Source organism: Carassius carassius, chromosome 41, assembly GCF_963082965.1.
Source record: "Carassius carassius chromosome 41, fCarCar2.1, whole genome shotgun sequence".
NCBI lineage: Eukaryota > Metazoa > Chordata > Actinopteri > Cypriniformes > Cyprinidae > Carassius > Carassius carassius.
This window is the reverse complement of record NC_081795.1, coordinates 1822676-1837412: the sequence shown is the minus strand read 5'-3', so window position 1 is coordinate 1837412 and position 14737 is coordinate 1822676. Positions and strand designations below refer to the sequence as shown.

At 38.9% G+C, this 14737-nt stretch overlaps 1 protein-coding gene across 1 annotated transcript; it reads left to right on the top strand.

Annotated features, from left to right (window-relative positions):
* Window positions 1–9355: 9355 nt before the first annotated feature.
* On the top strand, window positions 9356–10745 carry LOC132123006 (zinc finger protein 239-like). The gene is made up of 2 exons (XM_059533541.1): window positions 9356–9603; window positions 9799–10745. The coding sequence occupies exons 1-2, from the start codon at window positions 9366–9368 to the stop codon at window positions 10743–10745; spliced, it is 1185 nt and encodes a 394-aa protein (XP_059389524.1). The 5' UTR covers window positions 9356–9365.
* The last annotated feature ends 3992 nt before the right edge of the window (window positions 10746–14737 follow it).

The window sequence follows — 14737 nt, the reverse complement described above, 5'->3', positions numbered from 1 at the left end:
CATTTATATTATATTAATTATGTGTTATATTATTCAAAAGAAATTGAGACAGAGACAGGGGCCTCGCATTGATCACCTTCTGTCGAAGGAGTCAAGTCAGTCGAATGAAGCACAGCAACCGGACCTAAACCACAGCTTGCAGTGCATCAGCACCACTGTCACGGAGGAAGTACCCTCAAGCAAAGAGATAGTAACATCTGAGAATCCCACCCAACTTTCCAGACCCGCGATTGAGAGGAGGTTGGTTGGGCACAGACCACGAGTGAAATGGCCAGCTGCTGCCGACAAGAAACAGTGGGAGGCAATCAACAGTGATTTGTCCTTGACCCTAGAGCAACTTAAAGGCAAAACTGAAAAGAAGTTGGAGAGTATGGGGGACATCATCCACAGATATGGAGCCGAACGCTTTGGTATACAAGAAGGGAAAAGCCAGAAAAGGTCTCAAACTGCACCAACCTCCAGGAGGCAACAAGAGATCAAGCGCCTCATCCAACAGAGGAAGCAACTTCGGAAGCAGTGGAAAAAAGCTTTGGAGAGGGAAAAGGAAGGTATTGAGGTGCTTCAAGCTGACATCAAAAATCGTTTGGCATCTCTCCGTAGAGCAGAAAATCTACGGAAACGCAGAAGGAAAAAAAGAAAGATCTAGAACACAGTTCTACAAAGACCCCTTCAAGTTTCTAAAAAGCATTTTCACTACAGAGAAAAGTGGATCTCTGAAGGTAGCAAGGAAAGATCTGGAAGAACACCTGAAAGTGACACACTCTGATCCAAGACGGCATGAACGGATGACCATTCCACCAGACATCCCACCAATCAACTCTCCAGAACATCAGATGGAGACTGGTCCTCCGACCTGGAGAGAATTGGAAAAGGCAGTACAACGGGCAAGGGCGACATCAGCCCCAGGTCCTAATGGAGTCCCATATAAGGTATATAAGAACGCGCCACATGTCCTGAGGTTTCTTTGGAAGCTCATGAGAACAGTGTGGCAAAGGAAGATGGTGCTCAAAGTGTGGCGTAGGGCAGGAGGGGTCCTGATCCCAAAGGAGAAGGCGGCGGAGAACATCAGCCAGTTTCGGCCAATATCTTTACTAAATGTAGAGGGTAAAATCTTCTTTAGCGTCATTGCTAAAATGATGTCCGAATACCTTCAAAAAAATAAGTATGTTGATACATCAATACAGAAAGCAGGAATCTCAGGCTTTTCTGGATGCCTGGAACACTCTAGCATGATCTGGCACCAAATCCAGACTGCAAAGGCGAGTAAAAAGGACCTCCATGTCATCTTTTTGGACCTGGCTAATGCCTTTGGGTCAGTGCCCCATGAGCTTCTGTGGGCCGCCTTCACCTTCTTTCATATTCCGGACACCATTACAACCCTGGTTAAATCCTACTTCCAAGACCTGCAGTTCTGCTTTACCACAGCCGATTTTACCACGTCTTGGCAATCCTTGGAAGTTGGCATCATGGCCGGATGCACCATCTCACCCCTGGCCTTTACAATGGCAATGGAGGTAATCATCCGGGCATCAAAATGGGTAGTGGGTGGGCAGCGGCTTAATGTGGGCACACGCCTTCCTCCCCTTAGAGCCTTTATGGATGACATCACTACTCTGACCACCACTGCTCCATGTACCAGGAAACTGCTCGGAAAACTGGAAGAGAACATCAGCTGGGCTCGCATGAAGATAAAGCCATCAAAGTCACGGAGCATCTCCATTGTCAAGGGAGTGCTCTCTGACTGCAGATTCTTCATTGGAGAAGAACCCATCCCAACAGTTTCTGACCAGCCTATTAAGAGCCTTGGAAGGTGGTATGATGCCAGCCTGAAGGATAAGGACCAGGTACAGCAGCTGCGGAAAGAAATCAGAAATGGGCTCCAGGCCATTAACCACACTCAGCTCCCTGGAAGATTGAAAGCCTGGTGTTTACAGTTTGGCCTTCTTCCCCGAGTGCTGTGGCCCCTTACCATTCTTGAAGTCCCAATCTCAACAGTGGAGAAGTTGGAAAGAGGAATCACAGGCTACATCAAGAAATGGCTTGGAGTGCCTCGATGCCTTACCACCATAGGCCTCTACGGAGATTGTGCCCTTAAACTGCCCCTCACCAGTCTCACAGAGGAATTCAAGTGTGCTAAAGTAAGACTTCAGATGACACTGATTGAATCTTGTGATGCTATGGTGAGAAACAACACACCAACCTTGGTGGCGGGCCGCAAATGGAGACCAGCTAGTGCTGTGGAGGAGGCAGCAGCAGCTCTCAGACTTGCGGACATAGTGGGGCATGTCCAGCAGGGAAGGGGAGGCCTTGGGCTAACAACTAGGCAACCAGCCTGGAATACAACCACGGCACACGAACGGAGGAAATTGGTGGTGGAGGAAATACACCGGCAGGAAGAAGCAGCAAGGTGGGCCAAGGCAGTTTCCCTTGGTAAACAGGGACAGTGGACACGCTGGGAGAGTGTAGAGAGAAGGAGGATCAGCTGGAAGGAGTTGTGGAGCATGGAAGCAAAGCGAATCAGCTTCATCATCAGGGCTACATATGATGTTCTTCCAACACCTAGCAATCTCCATCAGTGGTTGGGAGAAGATCCAGGATGTGCCCTCTGCTCCAGGCCAGGTTCTCTCAAGCACATACTGACCGGATGTGGAGTCAGCCTCACCCAGGGACGTTATACGTGGCGTCATAACCAAGTCCTTAAGATCCTTGCAGCCACCCTGGAAAACAAACGGACTGCCTCCAAATGTTTACCACCACCATCAGCACCCAATCCACTGCAGATCAACTTTGTCCGCATGGGGGCAAAGGCAGCCAGGTGCAGGCCCACTTCTCTGGAGCATGGTCAACTTCGAGGGGCCTGTGATTGGAAGATGTTAGTGGATGTTGGACGGCGGCTAGTTTTTCCTTCAGAGATTGCAATCACCACACTTAGGCCTGACATAGTTCTCTGGTCCCCCTCTCTGAAGAAGGTCTTCATAATCGAACTCACTGTACCCTGGGAAGACTCAGTGGACGAGGCATACGAGCGAAAAAAACTACGCTATGCTGAGCTAGCTGCTGAAGCACAAGATCGTGGATGGAAAACTGAAGTCCGTCCAGTGGAGGTGGGGTGCAGAGGTTTTGTGGCAGTGTCTACCACCAGACTGCTTGGAGACCTGGGAATCAGAGGCCAGAGCCTGCGCCAGGCCATCAAAGCAATGTCGGAGGCAGCTGAGAGAAGCAGCCAGTGGCTGTGGATAAAGAGACAAGACTCTTGTTGGGCTCCAGCTTGATTGGGTGATTGGGGGGATACACTGCGGGGATTGATCACCCCCGTAGGGCCTTCCTCAACCGAGGATGTCTAGTTATAATGGCTGAAACATCCTATGAAGTTTGAGGTGTACTACTGACGATGTGTCCCTCGGACCACCCATCAAGGAAGGATGCCCACCTGAAAACTTCACTGTGACAACTACACTGCCAAGGTCAAGCATATTCTCCTGGTACGCGCTTGCACTTAAAAGGATGCATTACATCTCGTCCTGTGTTTCCTGAAATCTGAGGTTTACTTTGCATCGGAGCATTAAAAGTGGTAGCCTATTTTAGGGGGGTAGACTACATGGATTAATAAGCAAAATGTCAATATTTTTCTATATTATGCCTATATTTTAATTTATATTTTAAAATTCCTTTAATAAAACAACAACATGCATCTTTTTTATTTGTTACCTGTCCTTTATTTTGACAGATATCTTCTTGGGAAAAATAAATTTGTCTGTACACTGATAAAGAAATTGTTGCATGTTTTTTTTTATTTCCTTTATTTTAGTAAAATGTGAAGCACTGTATAATTTCGTTCCCTAAGTTTGTTCATAAGTTTGAAGACAATCAAGTCTTTACTTCAGTCAAACAGGCCATAAGAGTTTCCAGATTATCTGACGAACATTTTAATGGCAGATAATTTTGAGTGTTATCAGCATAAAAATGGAATTACGGCCCATGTTTTCTAATAATAGAACCTAGTGGAAGCATGTATAAAGGAAAAAGAATGGGGGCCAAAATCGACCCTTGAGGAACCCCACACAATAACTCAGCCTTGCTAGAGATATTTTCTCCAATCTTCACTGAGAAGCTTCTATTTGTAAAATAAGATTTAAACCAGTCCAGTGCACTGCCAGTAATGCCTGCACACTGTTCAAATCGGCAATAAGTACCGAGTGATCTACTGTATCAAATGGAGCAGTTAGATCTAAAAGCACAAGAACTACATAGTCGCCAGAGTCACATGTTATTAGAACGTCATTAAAAACCTTCAGCAATGTAGTCTCTGACGAATGGTGTTTTCTAAACCCAGATTGAAAAGTTTCAAAAATCGCATTCAGTTAGGAAGCTTTGTAATTGTTGCAGGACTATTTTCTCCAAAATTTTAGTCAAAATTGAAAAATTGGTCTGAAATTGGCTAACACTGTGGGGTCCAGGTTCTGTTTTTAAGTAAGGGGTAGACTGATGCATGTTTTAGTGGTTCGGGTATAATAATAGTTTCTAAACAACGATTTAATATGACCAGCAGAAAAGAACGAACATCTTCAAATACTTGTTTGAGAAAAAAATGGAGGAATCACATCAGCAGAAGAGCCTGAAGACCTAAGGTCCTCTACTATTTCTTGAAGCTGAGTGCCAGTAATAAGGTTAAATCGACTAAAAAAAGCCATACAGCTATGGTGAATTGAAGGATCAGAATGAGATAGATTAATTCCTAATCTTAGATCATTTATCTTACTAACAAAAAACTTTAAAAAGTCCTCACAAATAGATGAAGACACATCAGCGAGAGAGCAGACCGAAGGGTTAATAGTGTTGTTAATAATTTTTAAAAGAATTTTAGGTCTATGACAGTTCTTATTAATAATTTCAGTAAAATACCTTGATTTGGCTATCTTTAGCGATTTCTGAATATTGAGATAACGAATCTCCTAATATTTTTTATTAGTTTGTACTTTTATAAAGTTTGTCTCTTTTCCATTTACGCTCCGCTCTTTTACAAATCTGCCTATGAGACCATATTGTATCATCTCGCCATGGTTCAGGTCTTGGTTTAAAACTTTGTGTCTTGAGTGGTGCAACTAATGAAATGAGTGGTGTACACTTAACTAGATCAGAAAAAAAACACATTTGGACAAAACCAAAACATTATATAATTGGTCTGAACTAAACTGGCAAGACCACTCAAATGAAATGCTATGTTATGCCATTTAAGAGTCAAAAATGGCTTCTGTAGCCTTTAAATTTTAATCATACTTAAACGAGGGGTAAAATATTTGTTTTAAGTCTTTTGACTCAATGAAATGTGCTTAATGCACCAATTCAGATATCATCTTCATGAATGAGCTGAAGACAATGAACTATTGGCTTTTCAGCAGCTCAACTGATAGTTGAGTGTAAATTAAGTATACAACCCGAATTCCGGAAAAGTTGGGACGTTTTTTAAATTTTAATAAAATGAAAACTAAAAGACTTTCAAATCACATGAGCCAATATTTTATTCACAATAGAACATAGATAACATAGCAAATGTTTAAACTGAGAAAGTTTACAATTTTATGCACAAAATGAGCTCATTTCAATTTTGATTTCTGCTACAGGTCTCAAAATAGTTGGGACGGGGCATGTTTACCATGGTGTAGCATCTCCTTTTCTTTTCAAAACAGTTTGAAGATGTCTGGGCATTGAGGCTATGAGTTGCTGGAGTTTTGCTGTTGGAATTTGGTCCCATTCTTGCCTTATATAGATTTCCAGCTGCTGAAGAGTTCGTGGTCGTCTTTGACGTATTTTTCGTTTAATGATGCGCCAAATGTTCTCTATAGGTGAAAGATCTGGACTGCAGGCAGGCCAGGTTAGCACCCGGACTCTTCTACGACGAAGCCATGCTGTTGTTATAGCTGCAGTATGTGGTTTTGCATTGTCCTGCTGAAATAAACAAGGCCTTCCCTGAAATAGACGTTGTTTGGAGGGAAGCATATGTTGCTCTAAAACCTTTATATACCTTTCAGCATTCACAGAGCCTTCCAAAACATGCAAGCTGCCCATACCGTATGCACTTATGCACCCCCATACCATCAGAGATGCTGGCTTTTGAACTGAACGCTGATAACATGCAGGAAGGTCTCCCTCCTCTTTAGCCCGGAGGACACGGCGTCCGTGATTTCCAACAAGAATGTCAAATTTGGACTCGTCTGACCATAAAACACTATTCCACTTTGAAATAGTCCATTTTAAATGAGCCTTGGCCCACAGGACACGACGGCGCTTCTGGACCATGTTCACATATGGCTTCCTTTTTGCATGATAGAGCTTTAGTTGGCATCTGGTGATGGCACGGCGGATTCTGTTTACCGACAGTGGTTTCTGAAAGTATTCCTGGGCCCATTTAGTAATGTCATTGACACAATCATGCCGATGAGTGATGCAGTGTCGTCTGAGAGCCCGAAGACCACGGGCATCCAATAAAGGTCTCCGGCCTTGTCCCTTACGCACAGAGATTTCTCCAGTTTCTCTGAATCTTTTGATGATGTTATGCACTGTAGATGATGAGATTTGCAAAGCCTTTGCAATTTGACGTTGAGGAACATTGTTTTTAAAGTTTTCCACAATTTTTTTACGCAGTCTTTCACAGATTGGAGAGCCTCTGCCCATCTTTACTTCTGAGAGACTCTGCTTCTCTAAGACAAAGCTTTTATAGCTAATCATGTTACAGACCTGATATCAATTAACTTAATTAATCACTAGATGTTCTCCCAGCTGAATCTTTTCAAAACTGCTTGCTTTTTTAGCCATTTGTTGCCCCCGTGCCAACTTTTTTGAGACCTGTAGCAGGCATTAAATTTTAAATGAGCTAATTAAGTGGATAAAAGTGTAAAATTTTCAGTTTAAACATTTGCTATGTTATCTATGTTCTATTGTGAATAAAATATTGGCTCATGTGATTTGAAATTCCTTTAGTTTTCATTTTATTCAAATTAAAAAAATGTCCCAACTTTTCCGGAATTCGGGTTGTACTAATTAATCACTATGTCTATGGAAATCTTCATAAACCATGAAAGCCCTAAATGTTTGCGCTACCAGGAATTTCCCGTAGGTGGAAGCTATGTTCAGGAAATAAGGGGCCAAATTTGCACCTTTCTGGGTAAAACAACTTGTCAGTAGAACAGGCCCTCTAAAATTTGTATTCTGAGCGATGTTCATACTGGAGAAAAACCATACCACTGCATTAAATGCTAGTGATTCTTATGTCAAAGCATAAAAAGCATAATGTTTTCCAATGTTTTGGGACAAATGTTGTCACAAAGAGCAAAGTCTACCCATTCATCCAGTTAGTTTGATAGTTTTTCAGGTACTTCATTGGTGTGACACAATATTTGTACACTTGTATTGTCAAAGTAATTTCAGAAGTTTTGAATGCATTTTAATTTTGCAAACAGCTCAGTGTAACTGACAATTAGAGAAACAATAGTCTGACAGAAACACAGTCGTCATGTTTAACTGAGCTGCTGAAAAGACAATAGTTCCCTGTTTTCTCCTCATTCATTATGATGATGTCTGAGATCTTCTGTAAATTGGCACATTAAGATCATTTCATTGAGTGTCAACAGACCGAGACAAACTACAGGATCATCAATTTATGTGATAATCACCTACTGATGTGTGTTTTTAATCTTTTACCCCTCAGGTTGAATTTTAACATTAAAAGTATGATTAAAGTCTATAGAAACCAGTCCTGCACAGTTTATTTTTTATTTTTATAATTTTTTTTCAATGGATTAGCATAAATTATAATTTTCATTCAGACAGTCTGTCGTTTTTATTTAAACCAGTTATATATAACATCACTGAAATACAAGGTTTATCATTTTCTTTTTTAAAAGGTTTTGATATATATATATATATGTATATATTAGTGCTGTCAATCGATTAAAAACTTTAACTAGATTAATCAAACATTTTTTCTGTGATTAATCGCAATTAATCGCAATAAAAAAAGAAATGTTTTTGTACGTTTTTAATATATTTTTTAATGTAATAATTTCACAGTTAATCAAATTAATGTAGAAACAACATAAAGACAGTATATTTTAAATACTTGTTTAAATGGCATCTTTTTATGAATGAAGGCCACTATTACTGATATTAATACAGCTACTGATTTTTTTTATTTTTTTACATTTATTATTAGGCTTCAAAAATATAACAGTTTTTAATTTAAGTAAACTTAAAACAATGCTAACATAAACCCATAATAAATTTCATGTTTACTTCTACCCTTCCTGTCTTAACAGTTAGGAAATATACAGAAATTTAATAAAGTTATCAAAGTTATATGCAGTCTGCACTGCATAAACTATAAATTAAATAGTTAATCCTTATTAAAGCTACAAAAGTTATTTAGTCAAGAGCAGCGAGTCATTTTCTCTGTTCCCTTTGTTCTTTAACTTTACTGACAGGAAGCTTTATTGGCTGCTGTCCCTTTAAGAGCAGACAGACACGCGGATCTCACCGTTTATATACTGTCTATGGATCTCGCCTCATTCTCTCACAACTCTTTTTGTTCATTTTAGACTTTATATAAATCATTTAAGATTGCTCTTATGAGGATAATCGACAAAATTGGCACTTTGGGATGTTTATTGTTAGTTCAAGCGCTTAAGAGAACTGGATTCTGGCGCCCTGTCTATGCATTGTGTGTGTGTGTGTGTGTGTGTGTACGTGTCACATAAGGGCATTCACAGACAGCGCATTCTCTTTTGTCTTGTCGCGCTTGAAATGTTTAAAAGCATTTAAATGAATAAGAGCGTGATCATATAATGTAAAGCTAGCCAACGGATGGCAGAAAATACGGATGCTGCGTTAATTGCGTTAAATATTTTGACACATTAAACCAGACAAAAATTAATCGCATGCTTTAACGCGTTAACGTCGACAGCACTAATATATATATATATATATCTTCATGGATTCAGTTCACAGCTCTTTCTGATGAAAGAAATACATAAACGAAGAACAAGGACAAAATATTAAATGTAATAGATGAATTAATAGTGAGTGAACAATTAATTTTGATGAGCAGGGTGTACATTTTAATTTTCCCCTAAGATTTGGAGCCAAATTACAGGGTATAAGAATTACTTAAGAAATATTGCAGCATCGTTATTTTATAGTTGTGTCATTTAGTAAAATCAGCTGAGTTTAGCAACAGCTGCTGCATTATCTGCTAATGGTGAAACTTCAAAGATGGAAGATTTGAGTTTTGGATAATTTGGTTTCTTTGTCATAAACTAACCCAATATTAAAGTTTCTAATGGATTTGTTTCAGTGTTGTGTAGGCGATCACCATGATTTACTCAACCAATGAAATCTTTAGAATCTGTGGTGGGCGGAGTTTGTGCTTTAACTGTGTTAAAAAGGTGAGGAATATTCACATGATCCTACAGGACTGGAGCAGACACCAGGAGAAGCTGCTGAAAATGACACATACTATGGTAAAGGTGGAGTCTGTTAAAGAGGAGATAGAAGACATGAGTGTTTCAAAACCATCCAGAATAAAACATGAAGATACTGAGGAACAAACAGGTTGGTGTCCATTCTTGGTTCTTCGTTGTTGACCTCTAACTGATCATATCAACATATTAATTGTCTAAACAATGAATGAGAGAACTAACCTTTGGCACATCAAAGATCTGATCCTGATCTAATATATGACTGTGTTTGGTTTCTGCAATTAAATCAGGTTCACAGATTTTTAACCACATCATTTGTTTATTTTAGACTGGATGGAATTAAAACAGCAAAGACATGAGGTGAATGAAGTGGAGGAGGAATGTTGTAAAATCAAAGGTGAACAGCTGTTCACATGCACTCAGTGTGGAAAGAGTTTCAGACACAAAGGAGACCTTAAGAAGCACATGAGGATCCACACTGGAGAGAAACCACACACTTGCTCTCAGTGTGGAAAGAGTTTTACTGCAGCATCAGGTCTCTGTTATCATCTGCGCATTCACTCTGGAGAAAAGCCATTTAACTGTGATCAGTGTGGTAAAAAGTTTATTTCATCATCAAATCTAAAAGCACACCTGACAGTTCATTCAGATGAGAAGCCTCATGTGTGCTCTTACTGTGGAAAGAGTTTTTCACGACTGGCCGGTTATAAACAGCACCAGAAAACACATAATGAAGTGAGAGATCACATGTGTTTTGAGTGTGGGAAGAGCTTTACTACAGGCGTACAACTGAAACAGCACCAAATAATTCATACTGGAGAGAAACCTTACAAGTGCTCTTATTGTTACAAGAGTTTCACTTATTCTGGAAACATGAAAGTACATGAGCGTCTTCACACTGGAGAGAAACCTTACAAGTGCTCATATTGTGACAAGAGTTTCACTAATTCTAGAAACATGAAAGTACATGAGCGTCTTCACACTGGAAAGAAACCTTACAAGTGCTCCTATTGTGACAAGAGTTTCACTGAGTCTGGAAACATGAAAAAACATGAGCGAGTTCACACTGGAGAGAAACCATACCACTGTACTCAGTGTGGAAAGAGTTTTACTCAGTCAGTGTCTCTACTGACTCATATTAGAAAGCATTGTTCTGTGAGCAAAAGTTTTCTACAGATTCAGTATTTCAAATATATGATGTGTGATTCAGATTCAGTAAATAGATTCAGATTCAGTAAATATGAGATTAGCTCAAATAAATTAATTTTGCTTTGAAATGCCACAAGATTTGTGATTTTGTTGCAGAACTGCAAAAGTATTTAGTCACTTTATTCTTACAGTGATGTTGTTTATTCTTCGATTAAATATCTGCTCATTAAGACACTGAAAAAAAAACATCCAAATTGATCTGTAAAAAATATTAAACAAAATATATATTTTTTTATAAATGGGTTATTGTTATATATGCAACATAAAAATTGCATTTGCTCTGTATAATGATGCAAATAAAACTGACATTTTTTTTACTGACATCTCTGATTATGTGAGATTTTTATTGATGTGTTATTTTTATTTCAATTCTAGTATTTTAGTTATTCAGTAAAAAAAATGTTTTACCCCTAATGATCCTGTAGTTTTTCTCAGAGCTTGTGAAGTGAAGTGAAGTGACATTCAGCCAAGTATGGTGACCCATACTCAGAATTTGTGCTCTGCATTTAACCCATCCGAAATGCACACACACACACAGAGCAGTGAACACACACTGTGAGCACACACCCGGAGCAGTGGGCAGCCATTTATGCTGCGGCACCCGGGGAGCAGTTGGGGGTTCGATGCCTTGCTCAAGGGCACCTAAGTCGTGGTATTGAGGGTGGAGAGAGAACTGTACATGCACTCCCCCCACCCACAATTCCTGCCGGCCCGGGACTCGAACTCACAACCCTTCGATTGGGAGTCTGACTCTCTAACCATTAGGCCACGACTTCCCCCTTAATGTGTCAATTTACAAAGGATCTCAGACATCATCGTAATGAATGAGGAGAAAACAGATGATGACAGTATTATTGTCAGGAGACATTATTCTATGTAAACTGCATGAAAATAATGTAAAATATGCACAGTATAAAATCATTATTTCTATGGAAAATCCTCATAAAATATGAAAACCCTATATACGTGTATGCCATCCTATGAAAGAGAAACTCTAAACTCCAGGTGCAGCAGCTGAAATCTGACACATTGTGGTAAAAAATGAGTTTACTGAAAGGGAGATTGATGACATGAGTGATTCAGAACCATCCAGAATAAATCATAATGATACTGAGGAACAAACAGGCTCTTCTCCATTCTCAAACCTTCATTTTTGACAGTTTTGGTAGCTGTGAAATATCGATCAGTGGATATTTAATGATACAGAAATGCATTTAAACGATCATGATCCGGTACAGCAGTAACAAGTGAATGACAGAACTAAGCTTTGGCTCATCAAATATCTGACATGGCTGATACCTGGGGGGTATTCCAGAAACGAGATTAATTTACTGTCACTCTTACTCTCTGTTAATTAATCCAAACTTTGCTTACTTGAGGTATGCTGCTTCCAAAAACATCCGGGAGTAAGTTCAGTCAACTCAGAGTATGTTCCTGGTTAACACGCAAAAAATACTCAACGGAAACGGACACTAAGAAAAAGTTTGACATACAGTTACCTGCGTTTTTTGGAGCCAAAAGTTTATCCTCTTTCTTGCCTGCCTTTCCGGAATACCCCCCTGATCTCTGCTGTTTTCTGCTGTAGAATCAGACTTCACATTCAGTTTTCACATTTATCCACCTTGAAATGATTGTTACTCTATAAATTCATCCAGTTACAGTGGGTGGCCATCCAAAATGCTGGTTCTATCGGGTAAAAACACTATAGTTAAAATATTTAATATATTTAATATTCACAAATGAAAGTTTGGTACTTATGAAGTTATGTGCATTTCTTAGAACGAATTCAAGCAGGACAAATGTCAAGCCTGTGTCTGAGACTGTGCTTATATTTTCTCTAAGCTATTTAGGATAAATCCATATTTTAGATTTGACACATTTAAAAGGTGTGCATTTATATTATATGAATTATGTGTTATATTACTCAAAATAAATTGTGGTTTACTTTGCATTGGAGCATTAAAAGTGGTAGCCTATTTAAGGGGGGTAGACTACTTGGATTAATATGCAAAATGTCAATATTTTCCTATATTATTACTATTTATATTTAAAAATTCCTTTAATAAAACAATTTATTGCATTTTTGTTATTCGTTACCTGTCCTTTATTTTGACAGATCATTTCTTGGGATAAAGACATTTGTCTGTACACTGATTAAGAAATTGTTGTATGTTTTATGAATTATATTTGATGCAAGCAACTACTGGCAGCCAGCGTAACCTGATTAGAAGAGCAGTAGCGTGAGCTTTTTTTTGGCTCATTGAAGACAACCCTAGCTGCTGCATTCTGGATCAATAGGTCTAATCTTCCTAATGTTGTATAAGGTACATCTGCAAATCTAACCCTAACCCTAACTACTAAGTTTCTGGCTTTCCTGGAAGGAGTTATGGTTGATGAACCCAGGTGTATAGAGTAGTTGTGATGTAATGATGGGTTAGCTGGAACCAACAGCAGTTCTGTCTTAGTAAGTTTGAGCTGAAGGCGATGGTCATGCATCCAGCTAGAAATGTCACTCAGACAGGCTGCAATGTGAGCAGCTACCGTCGGATCATCTGGTTGGAATAAGAAATAGTAGAGCTGAGTGTATTCAGCATAGCAATGATAGGAAAAGCCATACTTCTGAATGACAGATCCTAATGATGTCATGTAGATGGAGAAGAGAAGTGGTCCAGGTACTGAGCCTTGAGGAACCCCAGTAGCAAGAAGTTGTGACTTAGAAACCTCACCACTCCAAGACACCCTGAATAGTCTATCAGAGAGGTATAGAGTATGTATTAGGGATTATGAAGTTATCATTAGTCTGCGGTGTGGATAATTGGTCACTATTTTTTATCCAAAGTAGACAATCAATTCAAGAAGTAGTCTATCAGTTCATCCAGCTAGGTACTTACAAATATTTGTAAATTTATATTGTCAGATTAATTGCAGCGTTTCAGCATACAATTAAAATTAGAATAGTGTAAAACAAAGAAAAACAAATGTTGCAACTGACAATTAGTGAAACAATAGTCTCAAAGAAAAAACATGGCCATTATGTTTAACTGAGCTGCTGAAAATTAATAGTTCCCCGTTTTCACTTCATTTATTATGATGATGTGTGAAATCTTCTATAAATTGGCACATCAAGATAATTTCAATGTCTATCAACAGACTGAGATGATCCACAGGATCATCACTTTATATGATAATCATCTGTGAATGTGTATTTTTTAATATTTAACCCCTCTGGGTAAAATTCACTATTAAAGGACTATGAAAGACAAACAAACCATTACTGCATGTTTTTTTTTACATTAAAATAGCATAAATTAGATTTTTTTATTCAGTCTTTTGCTAGTTTTGTTCAGACCAATTATATATTATACATGAATATATACTGAGTAATCAATATTTTGTAGATTAGATATATTACGGGGTGAAAATATAAATTATAAATGGACTAGTTATAAAGTTACTTTTTGTATTTCTTTTTTTCCCCTGTGGTTTGTAAGCATTTAACTCAATACACATTGAATATATCTCAATATTTTCCATTGGTATCTTTATTTGTAAGGTCCTATGTGTGTCACAGTGTCTGGGTTGTGTTCCCTGGGTTTCCACTAGGTGTCCTCCTTTCCCACGGTGTCTGTCACCTTATCACTTCCTGTTCCCTTATTTGGTCACCTTCCTCTTTGTTGAGTAATTGATTGTTCCCCACCTGTCTCCTGTTCCCTCATTATCCTTCTGTGTATTTATACCCGGTCTGTCTGAGTCTGTGTTACGGAGTCCTTGTTTAATGTCCTATGATTATTCATGTCTGTCGCTTCTTGCCTTGCATTGCATTGCCTTACCTTACCTTACCTTACCTTACCTTGTCTTCGTGTCTTGTTTATGTTGGATTTGGATATTCTGGTTTTGACCCTGCCTGGACTGTTTACCCCTTTGGATTACCCTTTAAATAAATGACTTACCTGCAATTGGTTCCCTCTCCTGTGTTTCCTGTAACACCGAACGTGACAATGTGGTTTGGTTTGATAGAAAAAAAGAAAATGCACTTCTGGTTTTAAGATTGTTTGTTC

Bases quoted from the DNA above. Each gene is read 5' to 3' on its own strand.
- LOC132123006 (XM_059533541.1), top strand. From the start codon at position 9,366: ATGATTTACTCAACCAATGAAATCTTTAGAATCTGTGGTGGGCGGAGT. The intron at 9,604-9,798 runs GTTGGTGTCCAT...TGTTTATTTTAG, and splicing joins AGATACTGAGGAACAAACAG to ACTGGATGGAATTAAAACAG.